General features: G+C 41.6%; 1 protein-coding gene across 4 annotated transcripts in view; it reads left to right on the top strand.

Annotated features, from left to right (window-relative positions):
* The first annotated feature begins 213 nt into the window (after nt 1-213).
* Nucleotides 214-14202, top strand: part of LOC126321732 (protein regulator of cytokinesis 1-like) — a 208369-nt gene continuing 194380 nt past the window's right edge. The window contains exon 1 of one of the 4 annotated variants that reach the window (XM_049994214.1): nt 214-369. In XM_049994214.1, coding sequence (XP_049850171.1) covers nt 347-369 — 23 coding nt within the window. In that variant the 5' untranslated portion in view covers nt 214-346. Of the gene's footprint in view, nt 370-12842; nt 13042-14202 lie in introns of those variants that run through there. The other 3 variants (XM_049994212.1, XM_049994210.1, XM_049994211.1) reach the window with 3 other exon arrangements.

Below are 14202 nucleotides of genomic sequence, written 5' to 3'. Positions count from 1 at the left end.
TTGTTTTATGGCAACAGAAAAACCTGTAATAAAAAATGACTAGTTTCCTACAACTTTTGTCATAAATATCGTTAACGGACCCGAAAACAGCGTTGCATTGTGGAAGAAATTTGCCCAACTTGGTACTATGTCCATTGTACAGCGCGGCCTTGGTTGAATAGACTGCCACAATCACCTCGGTGTGTATGTTCGAATATCGATTATCGACATAGCTACATGTCGACTATTGCTTAAAATTTGACCAATAGGGAGTGGCGGCAGGTATTTGATTTTGAAATTTGTGGCGTCGGCCTCCTTGATTGAATCGAGTTTTGTTTATAACTGAGTGGCTGAGAGTTTATGTTTTATGATGGATGATACGAATTCTTTGTAAGTAAGCAGTGTGTTGTATCTTTATTCCTGAAAAGAATATACATGGAGACATGTTACTACATAGTCTAATTCTGATTGGGTGAATGTTATTACAGATATTGACAAATATGCTTCGCGAATTATTGTTTCCGCATGACTGTTTTGTGCTGTGCAGAGGAACTGAAGTTTCCTGGGAGTTGAGGTTTTTGTTTAAATAAAGGCGGATTGCAAGTATCAATCAATCATATACTATCAGTACCTGCGGTTCTTCATTTTAAATTCGTTTCTTTGCCAGTAGGCTGCAGAGTGGCGTATTATTATTATTATTATTATTATTATTATTATTATTATTATTATTATTATTATTATTTGTATCGGCGCGTTATCTAGCCATTACAGCTGTCTACATTGTTGAATTAAGGTGTGGATTTTGCACGATTAAGGAATCTACATTTGTAGTCACCAAACCACTGTGGGGTGCATGACAGGGTACGTCCCACTGCACCAGTTACTAGGGTTTCTTCCTGTTCCATTCATGTATGTAGCGCGGGAAGAATGGTTGGTTGAATGCCTCTGTGCATGCAGTAATAATTCTAATCTTCTCCTCATGATCCCTGTGTGAGCGACACGTAGGGGTTTTAGCATACCTCTAGAGTAATAATTTATAACCAGTTCTTGAAACTTTCCGTTTCAGGATAGTTTACATCTGTCTTCAAGAGAGTGCCATTTCAATTCCTTCAGTGTCTCTGTGGCACACACCCACAGATTAAAGAAACCTATGACCATTTGTGCTTTCCTTCTCTGTATACGTTTAATATCCCTATCTGGTAAGAGCCCCACACACCTGAACAATATTCTATGATGTGTCGCATGAGTGATTTGTAAGCAGTCTCCTTATTAGACTAATTGCGCTTTTGCAGTATTCTACAAATAAACCAAAGCCTACCACCTGCTTTACCCATGACCGAACCCGTGTGATCATTCCATTTCATATCCGTACAAAGTGTTACACCTAGGTATTTGTATGAGTTGACCAATTCTAACAGTGACTCATTGATATTATATTCAGAGGTACTACATTTTTTGTTTTGTGAAGTGCACAGTTTTGCATTTCTGAACATTTGGAGCAAGTTGCCAGTCTGTGTACCATGTTGAAATCTTACCAGGATCTGGCTGAATATTTATGCAGCTTCTCTCAGATAGAACTTCATTGGAGATAACTGCATCATCTGCAAAAAGCTTGATTTTACTATTAATATTATATGCAAGGTCACTGGTATACAGTATGAACAACAAGGGTCCCAACACACTTCCCAGGGGCGCATGTGATGTTACTTCATCTGACAATAACTCACCGTCCAAGATAACATGCTGTGTGCTTGCTACCAAAAAGTTCTCTATCCAGTCACAAATTTCACTTGGTATCCTAAATGATCATATACTTTGGCAATAAGTGTAGGTGTGGTACTGAGTCAGATGCATTTCGGAAATCAAGAAACACTGCATCTACATAGTTGCCTTGATCCAAAGCTTTCAGTATATTATGTGAGAAAAGTGCTAGTTGGGTTTTACATGATTGATGCTTTCAAAAGCCGTGCTGGTTGGCATTGAGGTGGTTATTTTGTTTAAGATACCTCATTATGTTTGGTCTCAGAATATGTTATAATGTTCTATAACAAATCAGTGTCAAGGATTCTGGGCAGTAGTTTTGTGGATCACTTCTACTACCCTTCATGTACATGGTTGTGGCCCGTGCCTTTTTTCCAAGAACTGGACATGGTTTTTTGTTCAAGGGATATATGATAGATTATAGTTAGAAGAGGGGCTAACTCAGCCAAAAATTTGGCATATAATCTGACAGGGATCCTATCGGGACCTGGAGTTCTGTTCAACTTTAAGGATTTCATCTGTGTCTCAACACCACTGACATTTATAGTTATTTCGTTTCTCTCTTTCAGTTGTATAAGGATTAAATTGGAGCAAATTTCCTGGGTTTTTCTTTGTAAGGGAACATTCAGTATTACAGCTTTTGCTTTGCTACCCTCAACTTCAGTTCCTGTCTCATTCAGTGGACACTAACTTTGGTACCACTAAAGGTCTTTACATGCCACGAAAATTTCTTAGGGTTCTGTGAAAGATCATTTGACAATATTCTGCTATGTTGGTCATTGAAGGTATCACACATGTCTCTCTTGACTGCCAAATGTGTTTCATTCAGCATCTGTATATATAAAGCCCTATGTTTTGTTTTAAACCTATTATGCAGTAATCTGTTGCTTTGGAAGTTGCATTACAGTGTTTGTATACCGTGGAGGTACCCTCCTGTTATGAACTGTTCTACTGGGTACATATCTGTCCAGTGGGTCATAAACTGTTCTTTTAAACTTGAGCCAGAGTTTCTCCATATGCTCCTGACCTGTGCAATAAGTTTGAAGTTCCTCATTGAGATAAGCATTACTAGACTTTTTTTATCTAGTTTACTGAACATATGTATCTTTATGTTTGCTTTAGTAGTCCTTTGTACTGTGCTAATCATTGTTGGCACAACCACATCTTAGTCACTGATACTAGTTCGAATGTGGACATCCTAAAAGAGGTCAGGTCTATTTGTTGCCACGAGATCCAATATGCTTCCATCATGAACACGGTCCGTAACTATCAGTTTCACAGGATCTCTTATCACATCAATCACTAACAGTTGTCATTTTCCCAATTGTTGGATTGTTAAATTCTCCACTGATGATTACAGAGTGACTGAGGAACTTATGTACAAGTGAACTGAGGTTTCCTCTGAAGCTTTTGTCTACGTCAGGAGATGAGTCTGGTGGGCAATAGAAGGATCGAGTTATCATTTTATGCCCACCCGTTGCCCAAACAATGTCACATGCAGCTTCAATTTCTATCTTGGTTGATTTGAGTTTCTTGTCTACTGCAACAAATACACCACCTCCAGTTCTCATTAGCCTATCATTTCGAAATACATCTAAATTTTTCCCAAATATATCTCCGCTATTGATTTCAGGTTTCAACCAGCTTTCTGTACCTAATATTGTGTGAACTTCACTTCTTTTCAGGAGTGCTTCACCCTCCGACACATTGTTACAATAGCTTTGGCAGTTTACCATTAGGATTTTAATACTCTCACCTTGGGAGGCATTTCTTTTGGGCTTAAACTGATACTTCTGGGTTTCCTGCAGCCATTGTTATCTGGATTGGATGGAGAGTATAAATGGAAAAATAATAATAATATAAACTATGTACCCCACTTACAGTCAGCTATCTGAGTAGCAGCCTCTGATGTGTAGTGCACACCTGACCTATTTAGGGGGTCCCTATAGTTCTCAACCCTATAGTGCAAGTCCAGGAAGTTACAGCCTAGCTTGTCACGGAACCTTCAAAATCTGTTTCAGTCGTTCCACTTGAGTCCGAAACAAAGGGCCATGATCAGTCCTGGGGACAATTTTGCAAATTGTGAGCTTAGTTGACACTCCATGTGCAAGGCTGGTCTTCTCAACCTTCTCAGCCAGTCGCTGGAATGACTCAAGAATGACTTTGGAGCCCAGATGACAGGTGCATTTGTTCCAATTTGTGCCACAGGAATAACCCGTTCAGCATGTTGAATGAGGCCTCCAGGCATACACACTGAATGCACCTGGTGTCCTTTCCTCTGCCTTGCTACAATTTTCCATTTGAGTTCTGTCATTCACTGTACATTTGAAATGCCGATGATTAATAGAACCATACCCTCCTCCTGACACCAGACAAAACAGTTTTCCCCAAAACAGATGACGTGAGTCCCACTGGCTCAGTTTCAGTGAAAGACAGCGCCTCAAACTTGTTGGTTAGGGACATTGGCACAATAGCTTGGTCCCCATCCAGGACATCTAGATCACTGATGTGACACTCACAGTCAAGTGGACAGGCAATGAAAGACCCTGTACTTTCTGCAGAGGAGACAGAATCCACAGAAGAGGATAGTACTTGAGGTAACTCTGGTACAGATATCGCAGGTATGTGACTCTTGGGAGCTCTTCCAACACACCGTTCACAGCACCTGAGCAGCTGTCAATCATTTGACTGTAGTCAGGGGATTTCCAGCTGTTTACAAATGTCAACGAACTCTTTCCATGTTTGAGAACAGCATTCAAAGTAGGGCTGCATTTTGGCTGGTGTAGCGTATTACAAGGCAGTGAACAAAGGGCTTTAAATTACGCCTGCTGATTATCTTTTAATCTGTGGTGCTAAAAAGTTGCTAACTCCATATAAGAACTGAAGCAGATAAACAAAACGAGATATCTGCTAATGCAACACAAAAGCCTGTTGTAGAAATTACTAGTTTCCTAAAACGTTTTGATATTAATCATAGTTGTTAGCAAACTCGAAAAGTAGAGTTAATGTACGATAAATGCAGATAATATATAGAGCTGCCACTCTTTAAGGGAAAACTGTATATAACACGAAACATTTGTTGGAAAATCTGCTAAGTTACTAAAACACTAACCCTTTTGCTCATAGATTAAGGACAATGGTAGCGTCCGAAAATTCTAAAAAATGCACTTTTATTTGCATTGATATACAGTGAAATTCAGGGGTGATGTATACTTTCCTTGAGCCATGAAATGTGAATGTAGTCATTCAGTTTAATACTGTTTGAAACTGGCTGTGACATGAATATGAAATCTTTGGAAACATTGTACATTTATTTATTTATACTTTGAAAAGGTTTCGCCATTCTATATCCAAAAGGGTCTACAAGGAATAGCTGGAACTTTAAAATCAGTGAAGCGTTTACGGAATGGGACACTGCTTGTTGGAACATCAACTGATCAGCAAGCAGTTAACCTTCAAACAGCTAAAAGCTTGGGGGAATACACTATCGATACAGAGCTTCACAGCACCCTGAACTCCAGTAAAGGTGTTGTTACCTGTAGGGATCTCGTTGACATTCCTGTAGAAGAATTAAAGAGTGAGTGGGCTCAGGAGGGAATTGTTGACGTTCAGAAAATCATGAAAAGGCTGGATGGGAACCCGGTGAAATCTGACTCCTTCATTCTTACTTTCAATACCCCCAAACTCCCAGAACACATCAAGACAGGATTTCTTCCACTGAACGTCCGGTCATATGTCCCAAACCCAATGCGCTGTTTTAAGTGCCAGCATTTTGAGCATACAACTCTAGGGTGTAAAGGAGAAGCGATGTGTGGCAACTGTAGTAAGGCTGCCCATGACGGAATTGACTGTTCGTCGCCTGTCAGATGTATAAACTGTTCTGAAAGCCACCCTGTTTGGAGTAGGGACTGTAGAATCTTCCTAGAGGAACGTAAAATACAAGAAATAAAAACAACTAAACGTATCCCCTACAGTGAAGCCAAACAGATCTTTAAGGCCATGCAGCCCCCCACATTCGTTACGTCTTTTGCTTCCATTGTTCAGAAGCCGCCTCCAAAGGTCGATGCATCTACACAGATGGAGGTTGTTAGTGTTGGCACGAACACCTGCACATATCAGTGCACTTGCAAGGCAGCAAGTGTATCAGAGCCTGTAGCCCCTCCTAGAACAGCAGAGAAAGGTACAGTAGCTAACATTGAAGAGCCCCCAGGCATCTCCGATTGCAGATGTTGTTCCAAAGCCCAGCATTGTCATAAACACCCCAGCTCTGGTTCCAGCAAAGCCCTCTAAACAAAGGAAAGCACATGTGAAGCAGCACCAACAGATTAAAGCGGCTGGTAAACCCTCGGATCATGTTAATGTGGTCCCGCTAGACGCTTTATCAAACTCTTCCGCAGAGCTGATGGAGTCTGAGAATATGGGGCAATCATCTCGCCCCAAGACTGAGCCTCCACCAGCTGCAGTCTCCCCACCTTGGCGGAAAGAGAGGCAGAAAATACAACCACCGTGATGGCTCCCATACTATAATGGAACCTGCAAGGGTTCAGGACACATGTTGAGGAACTACGTCTATTGATTCAGGATAGACCTATGTGTGTGTGTCTGCAAGAGACAGATTTCAGTGAAACATACACCCCTGAGCTACGTGGTTATGTCCTCCACAAAAAGGACGACCTGAGTGGACAGAGAGCTCGAGGAGGAGTAGGTATCTTCGTCAACACCGACTACCACTCCTCGCCTCTCTCCTTCATGACGGATTTACAGGCAGTTGCAATATTAGTACATGTGCGTCATATGTCAACAGTATGTTCGCTTTACCTGCCCCCACGTGATGTGCTTGACGAAGAGGCTCTCAGTGATCTTCTTACACAGCTCCCCCACCCCTTCATCCTCTGTGTTGATTTTAATGCACACAATATGCTTTGGGGCTCTGTGAGTACTTGCCCCAAGGGTAGAGCAATTGAGAGGCTTCTTCTGTCTACCAGTGCCTATTTGCACGCATTTTTGCATTGCAACTGGGTCGTTCTCTGCCATTGATCTATCAATTTGCTCTCCAGCCATCGCCCACACTGTTTTATGGAAAGTGATTGATGACTTACATGGCAGCGATCACTTCCCCATCCGGATTCACCTGCCACATGCAGTGGAACCGGAAAGGAAACCGCCTCGATGGATGCTCGATAGAGCCAACTGGGCACTGTATAGTCAACTCGCCCAGTTTGAACATCGGGTCAGTGTCCAGGAATGGGTGGATCATATTACTGAAGTGATCCACTGCACCAGTGAACCGTCCATCCCACAGTCCACGGGACAACCGAAGCAGCAGCCTGCCCCTTGGTGGAGCGATGAATGCCGCTGTGCAATCAGGGCTAGGCGGGCAGCTCTGCGTAGGTTCAAATGCCGGCCAACTGTAGAGAACCTTGCAGCTTTTCAGGTGGCGAGGGCAAAGCGTCGTCGGATTATATGAGAGAGCAAGAAGAGGTCGTGGCAGCAGTTCCTTAACACCATTAATCATTCTACACGAAGTTCCATTGTATGGGAGACCATCAGGAGGATTTCTGGGAGAGGTGGGAGATGACCTATGGCTGCTATAATGTGGAATGGTACTCTTCACACTACCCCAAAAGATATTGCCCAGTCTATGGCGGCTCATTTTGCAGCTATTACTGCAACTGACAGTCAGAATCCAGCTTTCGACCCCCACAGAGTGGTTGCTGAGAGGAGCAGTTTTGACTTCCGCTCACCCAATACAGAAGAGTACAACTGTCCGTTTTCCATGTGGGAACTGTATTCTGCATTGTGTGGGGCTCGTGATACATCCCCTGGTCGGGATAGAAGCCACTATAGCATGCTGCGGCACCTCACAGGGAGAAATAAAGAAATCCTCCTCCGACTTTTTAATCTAGTTTGAATGTCCGGTCACTTCCCCGGCTCGTGGCGTGAAGCAATTTTAATTCCTCTTTTAAAACCTGGGAAAGACCGCACATGCCCAGGTAGTTACCGTAGTGTTGCCCTCGCTAGCTGCGTGGGAAAGACCTTGGAGCGGATGGTCAGCCGCCGCCTTGTCTGGATGTTAGAATCCAGACAACTCCTTAGTTGCTTTCAGTGTGGGTTCAGGAGGTATTGCTCCACCTTTGATAACCTGGCCCTCCTGGAGGCAGCCATACAACAGGCTTTCCTGGTCCAGCATCACCTGTTGGGAATATTTTTGGACATTGAAAAGGCATACGACACTACTTGGAGGCATCTTATCATCAGGCAGCTCCACGAATGGGGTTTTTGTGGATGTCTTCTGAATTTTATTCGGTCCTCCCTGTCGCCATGTTATTTTCGGTACCGAGTCGGAGACGTACTGTCTAGTCGCTTTGAACAAGAGAACGGTGTCCCTCAAGGTAGTGTTTTAAGTGTGACTGTCTTTGCTATTGCTATTAATAGTATTACGTCTGTTGTGCAAAGTCCTGTGCAGTGTTCCTTGTTTGTGGACGATTTCTCTGTATTTTGCTCTTCTTCAAGACTTGCAGCAACTCGTCAGTTGCAACTCACTCTCTGACGTTTGGATGAATGGGCACAGAAGAGTGGTTTTAAGTTTTCAACTGATAAGTCGGTGTGTGTTCTTTTTAACCGTTCTTGTTCCATTTTTGGCTTGCCTGAATTGAGGATGAGGGACACCGTTCTGAATTTTAAAGACAAGGTGAAGTTTCTGAGCCTCACTTTTGATTCTAAGCTTACGTGGCTGCCACACTTTAAGGAACTGAAAAAACGGTCTCTTAAGGCGCTGTCTATTTTAAAATGTCTTAGTCACCTCACATGGGGAGCAGACAGGACTTGTCTGCTCCGGTTTTACAGAGCCTTCACGCGGTCACGGCTTGATTATGGATGCACGGTGTATGGGTCTGCAAGACCCACTTATTTGAAGCTGTTGGATGTGGTGCACCATGAGGGGATTCGGTTGGCCACTGGGGCGTTCAGAACGAGCCCCATATTGAGCCTGTGTGCAGAGGTAGGTGAACCGCCACTTCACCTCCGGTGGCGTCTACTAATGGTGCGCCAGGCCAATCAAACATTATCCACACCTGCATACCACACTGTTGCACGGCCTCCACTGGAAAGGCTTTTTCGCAACCGGCAACAAGCAACAAGGCCCTATGGGATTTGTGCAAAGGATTGCATTTTAGAGATGGGTGTGGCCAGTTTTAATGTTTCACATCGAGGTTGGAGCAGATATCCACCTTGGTTCCTCCAGAGGCCCAGACTGATTTTAGATTTGGCAAATTTTAAGAAAGACAGTACATCAGATTTTACTTTCAAATCTTTATTTTTTAACATTTTAGATAGGCATCATGCTTTTACAGTAGTATACACTGATGGATACCAACAGGAGGATTTTCTTGGCTGCTCAGTAGTGTTCTCCGAAAGTGTCATCAGGATTCGCCTTTTCCAGGAATACACTGTTTTTTCCGCAGAACTTTACACGATCCTGAAGGCATTGGAGCAGATATGGTGTACTCAGGGCAAAAACTTCCTAATTTGCTCTGACTCACTGAGCACATTACAGTCACTGCAGAACCTGTACCCAGCGGAGAAGTTGGAACAGCTGATTTACGACCAACTGTACATCCTCCAACGACAGGGCAAGCAAGTGCCCTTTTGCTGGGTGCCAGGGCATGTGGGCATACGGGGAAATGAACAAGCTGATAGAGCTGCCAAGGATGCCTGCAGATTACCGGAGGTGACACAATGTTCTATTCCTTTGCAAGGTGTTTCTGTGCTGCGGCGGAAGTATATGCAATTGTGGAAGGAGGAATGGCTGGCGGTGAGGGAAAATAAGCTGCGGTTGGTGAAACCCACCATCCAGCCGTGGTGTTCCTCCTGCCGGTCATCTAGGCGTGACGAAGTGACCCTTACATGTCTTCGCATAGGGCACTGTCCTCTTACGCATGCCTTCTTAATACGGCGAGAGGAACCCCCGCTGTGTGATGCCTGTGGCATACGAATCACTGTACGGCACATTTTAGTTGAGTGTGATTTATATCGTTCTGTCAGGGTGTAAGTTAATATTAGTGGGGATCTGCCCTTGATTTTAGCCGATGATGAGGCAAGTGTCAAGAAAGTTTTAAGGTACTGTGATGTTTCTGGGCTTCAGCCTAAAATTTTAGGTTGGAATTTTTAGTGTGTTGCCGAGTGGCTTACCACTCCTTTTTATTCTTGTAATAGGCCAGTTCCAAACATGTGCTATATGTTTCATTTTAACCCTTTCCCCTACGTTCCCTTGCAGTTATCCTCTTTATGTGCTGCTTTCCACTTTGCAAATGTAGACATGCAAACTGCCTATGTAGCCTTTCACCTTTAATTTTAGTTCTGTTTTTGCACTTGCTGCATTTTAGTGACACTCGTCCGTTGTTGTTTCCGTTCGGGCGCTAAAGACTACACTGTTGAGCGCCAATAACACCATATCCACCACCACTCCTTCCCTCTTCAGAAGAAGCTGCTAGCAATTGAGCCAGTGCTTCTGGTTCACCTAGAAACAGGTGGATTCTACTCATATGTACAATTGTTTGGGTTGGGAATAGTATTTTAACATTAACTGGGGATGTTATTTTGGCTACCTGAGAGAGTCGTTGGTACCACTGAATGAACTTCTTTGTTTTCCCCTTCAGATCATGGGCATTAGATAACATAACACAGTACCCAATGTGATACTTGTGTAATTTCACTTTTTTATTGAATTTTTTCTTGGCTTTCTAGAGGCTTCGCGTTCTTTTTTCCACTTGACACCATTTCCCTTTTACTCTTTTCTAAAAGTCCAAAACTGAAGATACATCCTCTGCTGGTGAGGGTATTTTCACACCAAAAGCAGCTGCGTGGGGTGAAAGAATCATGTTTTCATGGCCTTTTGAATTGTACATGCTTAAGACACACTCTAATAAGGTGTCCCAAATGTTGGGGCTACTTTTCACATAATAACATTAGCATATTTCTCTGTGTCCTTTGCACTCTTTGTGCAAATGATGTAGTTGAAGAATGTTAGTTGATAACTTGTTAACCCACAGTAGTCAACATAGCTGCTTAAACAATTCAGACATAAAGTTTGTAATTTGGTCTGTTTTTATTGCCTCTGGTGTGCCAAATTTCAGTAAACAACAATTGACAAAAGTGTGACCAACTGTCTCACCTCCTTTCCTTGTGATTTTTATGTAAAAAAGCCAAGCACATCTAGGCTAATTAATTGAAAAGTTTTCTCTGCTTCAGCCAGTCTTTGCAACAGAAATTGCTGTCGACTCAGCATGGCTGTTTGAGCACAAGGGATGCAGTTCTTCATGTAGAGCTCAGCATATTTTTTCCTCTGTGGTCATTAATGATTTTCTGCAAGATGGCAGTCTGTGACTTGTCATGTGCTGTTGTGTTGTGCCCAGCTAAGATGGAATCAAGACCTTGCCTCAACATTTCGCTGCATAAACAGGCTGGCACATCATTTTTTTTTAAAGCACTGTCATCAGAGCTGAACTCTGTGTTTTGCGTATCACTGACGATTGGGTTTGGCAGTGTGAGTCTGTGCCATTCTTCTGTGCTTACTCCAATGCAATCTATGCACTTACTTTGCGGCTTAATCTGTTAACATTATCATGAGACTTCCCTGGACGATGAACTACCTCAAAATCGAATTATCTAAACCTTACGGGCCACTGGATTAGCCTATTAGCCTACTGGTTGGAGTCTTTAACCCAAGAAGCATATAACAACAAATTCAGACCAAGTGGAACCCATTTTTTTCGCACAGTGTATGTGGTAGATACATGAAAATTCTAGCTTCATTGCCAGTCCTAGCTCAGTGTAACTGTATTATTCAAATCATTCATCTGATTATTCTGAATCCATTAGTACAATTGGTTTGGCTAGGGAGCATGGTAATTACAAAGTATCATTACTTGAAAATAAATAAAGTAGGTAAAGATAGATTGCTACTTACCATAAAGATGACACATTAAATTGTAGACAGGTACAATCAAAAAACATTTGCACATGAGTTTTCGGCCACAGCCTTCATCAGAAAAAGAAAAACACACACCATTTATTCGCACAAGCTAGCATACCTTGTGCACACGTGACTGTCAACTCAGGCAGCTCGTGACCATCAACTCGGGCAGCTCTGGCCAGAATGCCATTGGCATTGCCGGAGTGATGTGAGTGAACGGTGTGTTTTTCTCCTTTTCTGACAAAGATCGTGGCTGGAAGCTTATGTGTAAGTGTGTTTTAGTTGCACCTGTCTGCAACTTAACTTTCATTTTTACAGTAAGTAGCAATATATCTTTTCCTACATCACTGATGCTCCTACGTGGAGTTTTCATGGTTTGATTACTTGAAAATATTCATACACAACTACTCTGTAGATGTCGTATTATGTAATATATGTATTTGAGTGTCTTGACCTGTACTATTCTTTAGTATAATACTCCAGCTTTATAGTAACACATTTTATTTTTCCAGAAATTAATTATCCCCCATGTTATTTGAATTTGAAGTTCAAAGAGGCTGCCAATTTTCATTGCAAATTGTCATAACTACTGAGAGATTCTAGACTTTGATTATCTACCTTAGTTGCATGAATATAATTCACCATATTTTTCAGTACAGCACAGATCCATCTCAACAAGGGGATCCACATGACTTAAGCACAAATAGTTCCAGGTACTTTTCAAAATAGCCTGCGTGTAGTATTTTTCATAAACCAAAGCCCAGTTGTGGTTTGTTGTTCACTTAAAGCTGATAAATTTAGTCTAGCTGATTTATAAAATACTAACTGACAAACCCCACATTGCTTGGTTATTCATTTTGCCAATTTTCTATTAAAACAAAAACAAAAATGGATTCTGTTTGTAGTGAAGTATCGAAAAAATTTCATTTCCATGTATTTGTGAAAACAAAAAGTTATGAAGCAGTTGTACAAATAAATATGGTACAGTATCCAAATTAAGAAACATGATCCCAAACAGTTTCTCTATGCTGAGCGCGGATGCTTTGCATGTCTAAAATGCCATACTGTAAACATCTCTCTGGCAGCATGTCTTTGTCGCTATATTGATGGCTATCGTTTTTGTTTACAGCCATTTGCACTTTGCAGTGAAAGCTGCCAAAAGTGCTGCTAGGGGTCGGGGATTTCCTTAATTTGACTCAACTGTAGAAGTGACTTAGCAGTCAAGAACACAGGTTTTAAAACTTCGTCCATGATGTGGCAATTTTTCACACATCTTGATGTCTGATGTCGTATCTCTGGAACTGTGTGTTGTACAATGATTTTTCCTTGTAAGTACATTCGGCGGCATATGTTGATACTGTTTGCAGAATGTATTAAGAATAATTAGTAGAAAAGAATTAATACATTTAAACATCATGCATACTCAGCAGTTTTTCACACATCTCAGGGTTTGATGTCATTTCTCCAGAACTATGTATGGTACCATGATAAACTTTTGTTGGTGCCTGTAGCAGCATATGTGGATGTTGTCTTCGAAATTTATTGCAATTGAGTTAGAAGCACAGAAGTATTACATTTAAATGTCATGCCTGATGTAGCAATTTTTCACATATCTCATTATTTATCTGGTAAACTATGTTCAGTAGGTGGTTCTTATCCTCACAGTGATTGTTGCCTGCCAGTAAAGGACATGTGTACTGAGTTTGGTTGAAATTGTTCCAGTGGCTTTGGAGGAGATATGAAAAATGTGTGCCCCCACCCCCCCCTCCACACACACACGAACTACGGATTATGTGGTTTCAGAAATGTTCATTCTTACGCCACTTCATATGTTATGGACTCTGCTGGTTATAATGAAAAAAATGTAAGGCAGTTGATTCAGAAAGTTATCAGTTAGAAAAAAATACCTCTTGTCTGGTTCAGATTTTGCATCAGAATTACTTCTCTCTATTATACTTTGATTTTCTCATGTAAATTGTCTTGAATAGTGGATCCATAGCTAACTTCGGGACTTTGATAATGGATAATAATAATAATAATAATAATAATAATAATAATAATAATAATAATAATAATAATAATAATAATGTGTTGTAATAGACAGTGTTCACCAGTAGTCGTTCAATATTCTACATCAACATACACACTTCGCAGCTACTATATGGTGCGTGCTACTAGTGATTTCCTTCCCTGTTTCACTCGCAAATGGACCAAGGGAAAAACTGTATTCTATATGCCTTTGTATGAACCCTGATTTGTCTTATCTTTGTGGTCCTTGCCCAAAATGTACAATGGTGGCAGTAGAATTGTTGTGCAGTCAGCCTCAAATAGTAAATAATATATGGAATGCTGTGCTGACCTATAAAGCTTTCAAGAACTGATAACTGTTGTTGAATTGGTGGTTGGTTCCAGGTGGATAGCTCTAGTCACAGTGCAGTGAATAAGCTAACACTTGTTTTTAGCACTGTATATTTTTGGTTATAGGGGTC

This window comes from Schistocerca gregaria, chromosome 2 (genome assembly GCF_023897955.1).
Source record: "Schistocerca gregaria isolate iqSchGreg1 chromosome 2, iqSchGreg1.2, whole genome shotgun sequence".
Classification (NCBI taxonomy): Eukaryota; Metazoa; Arthropoda; class Insecta; order Orthoptera; family Acrididae; genus Schistocerca; species Schistocerca gregaria.
The sequence above is the reverse complement of the archived record's forward strand: the minus strand, read 5'-3'. Positions and strand labels throughout refer to the sequence as shown.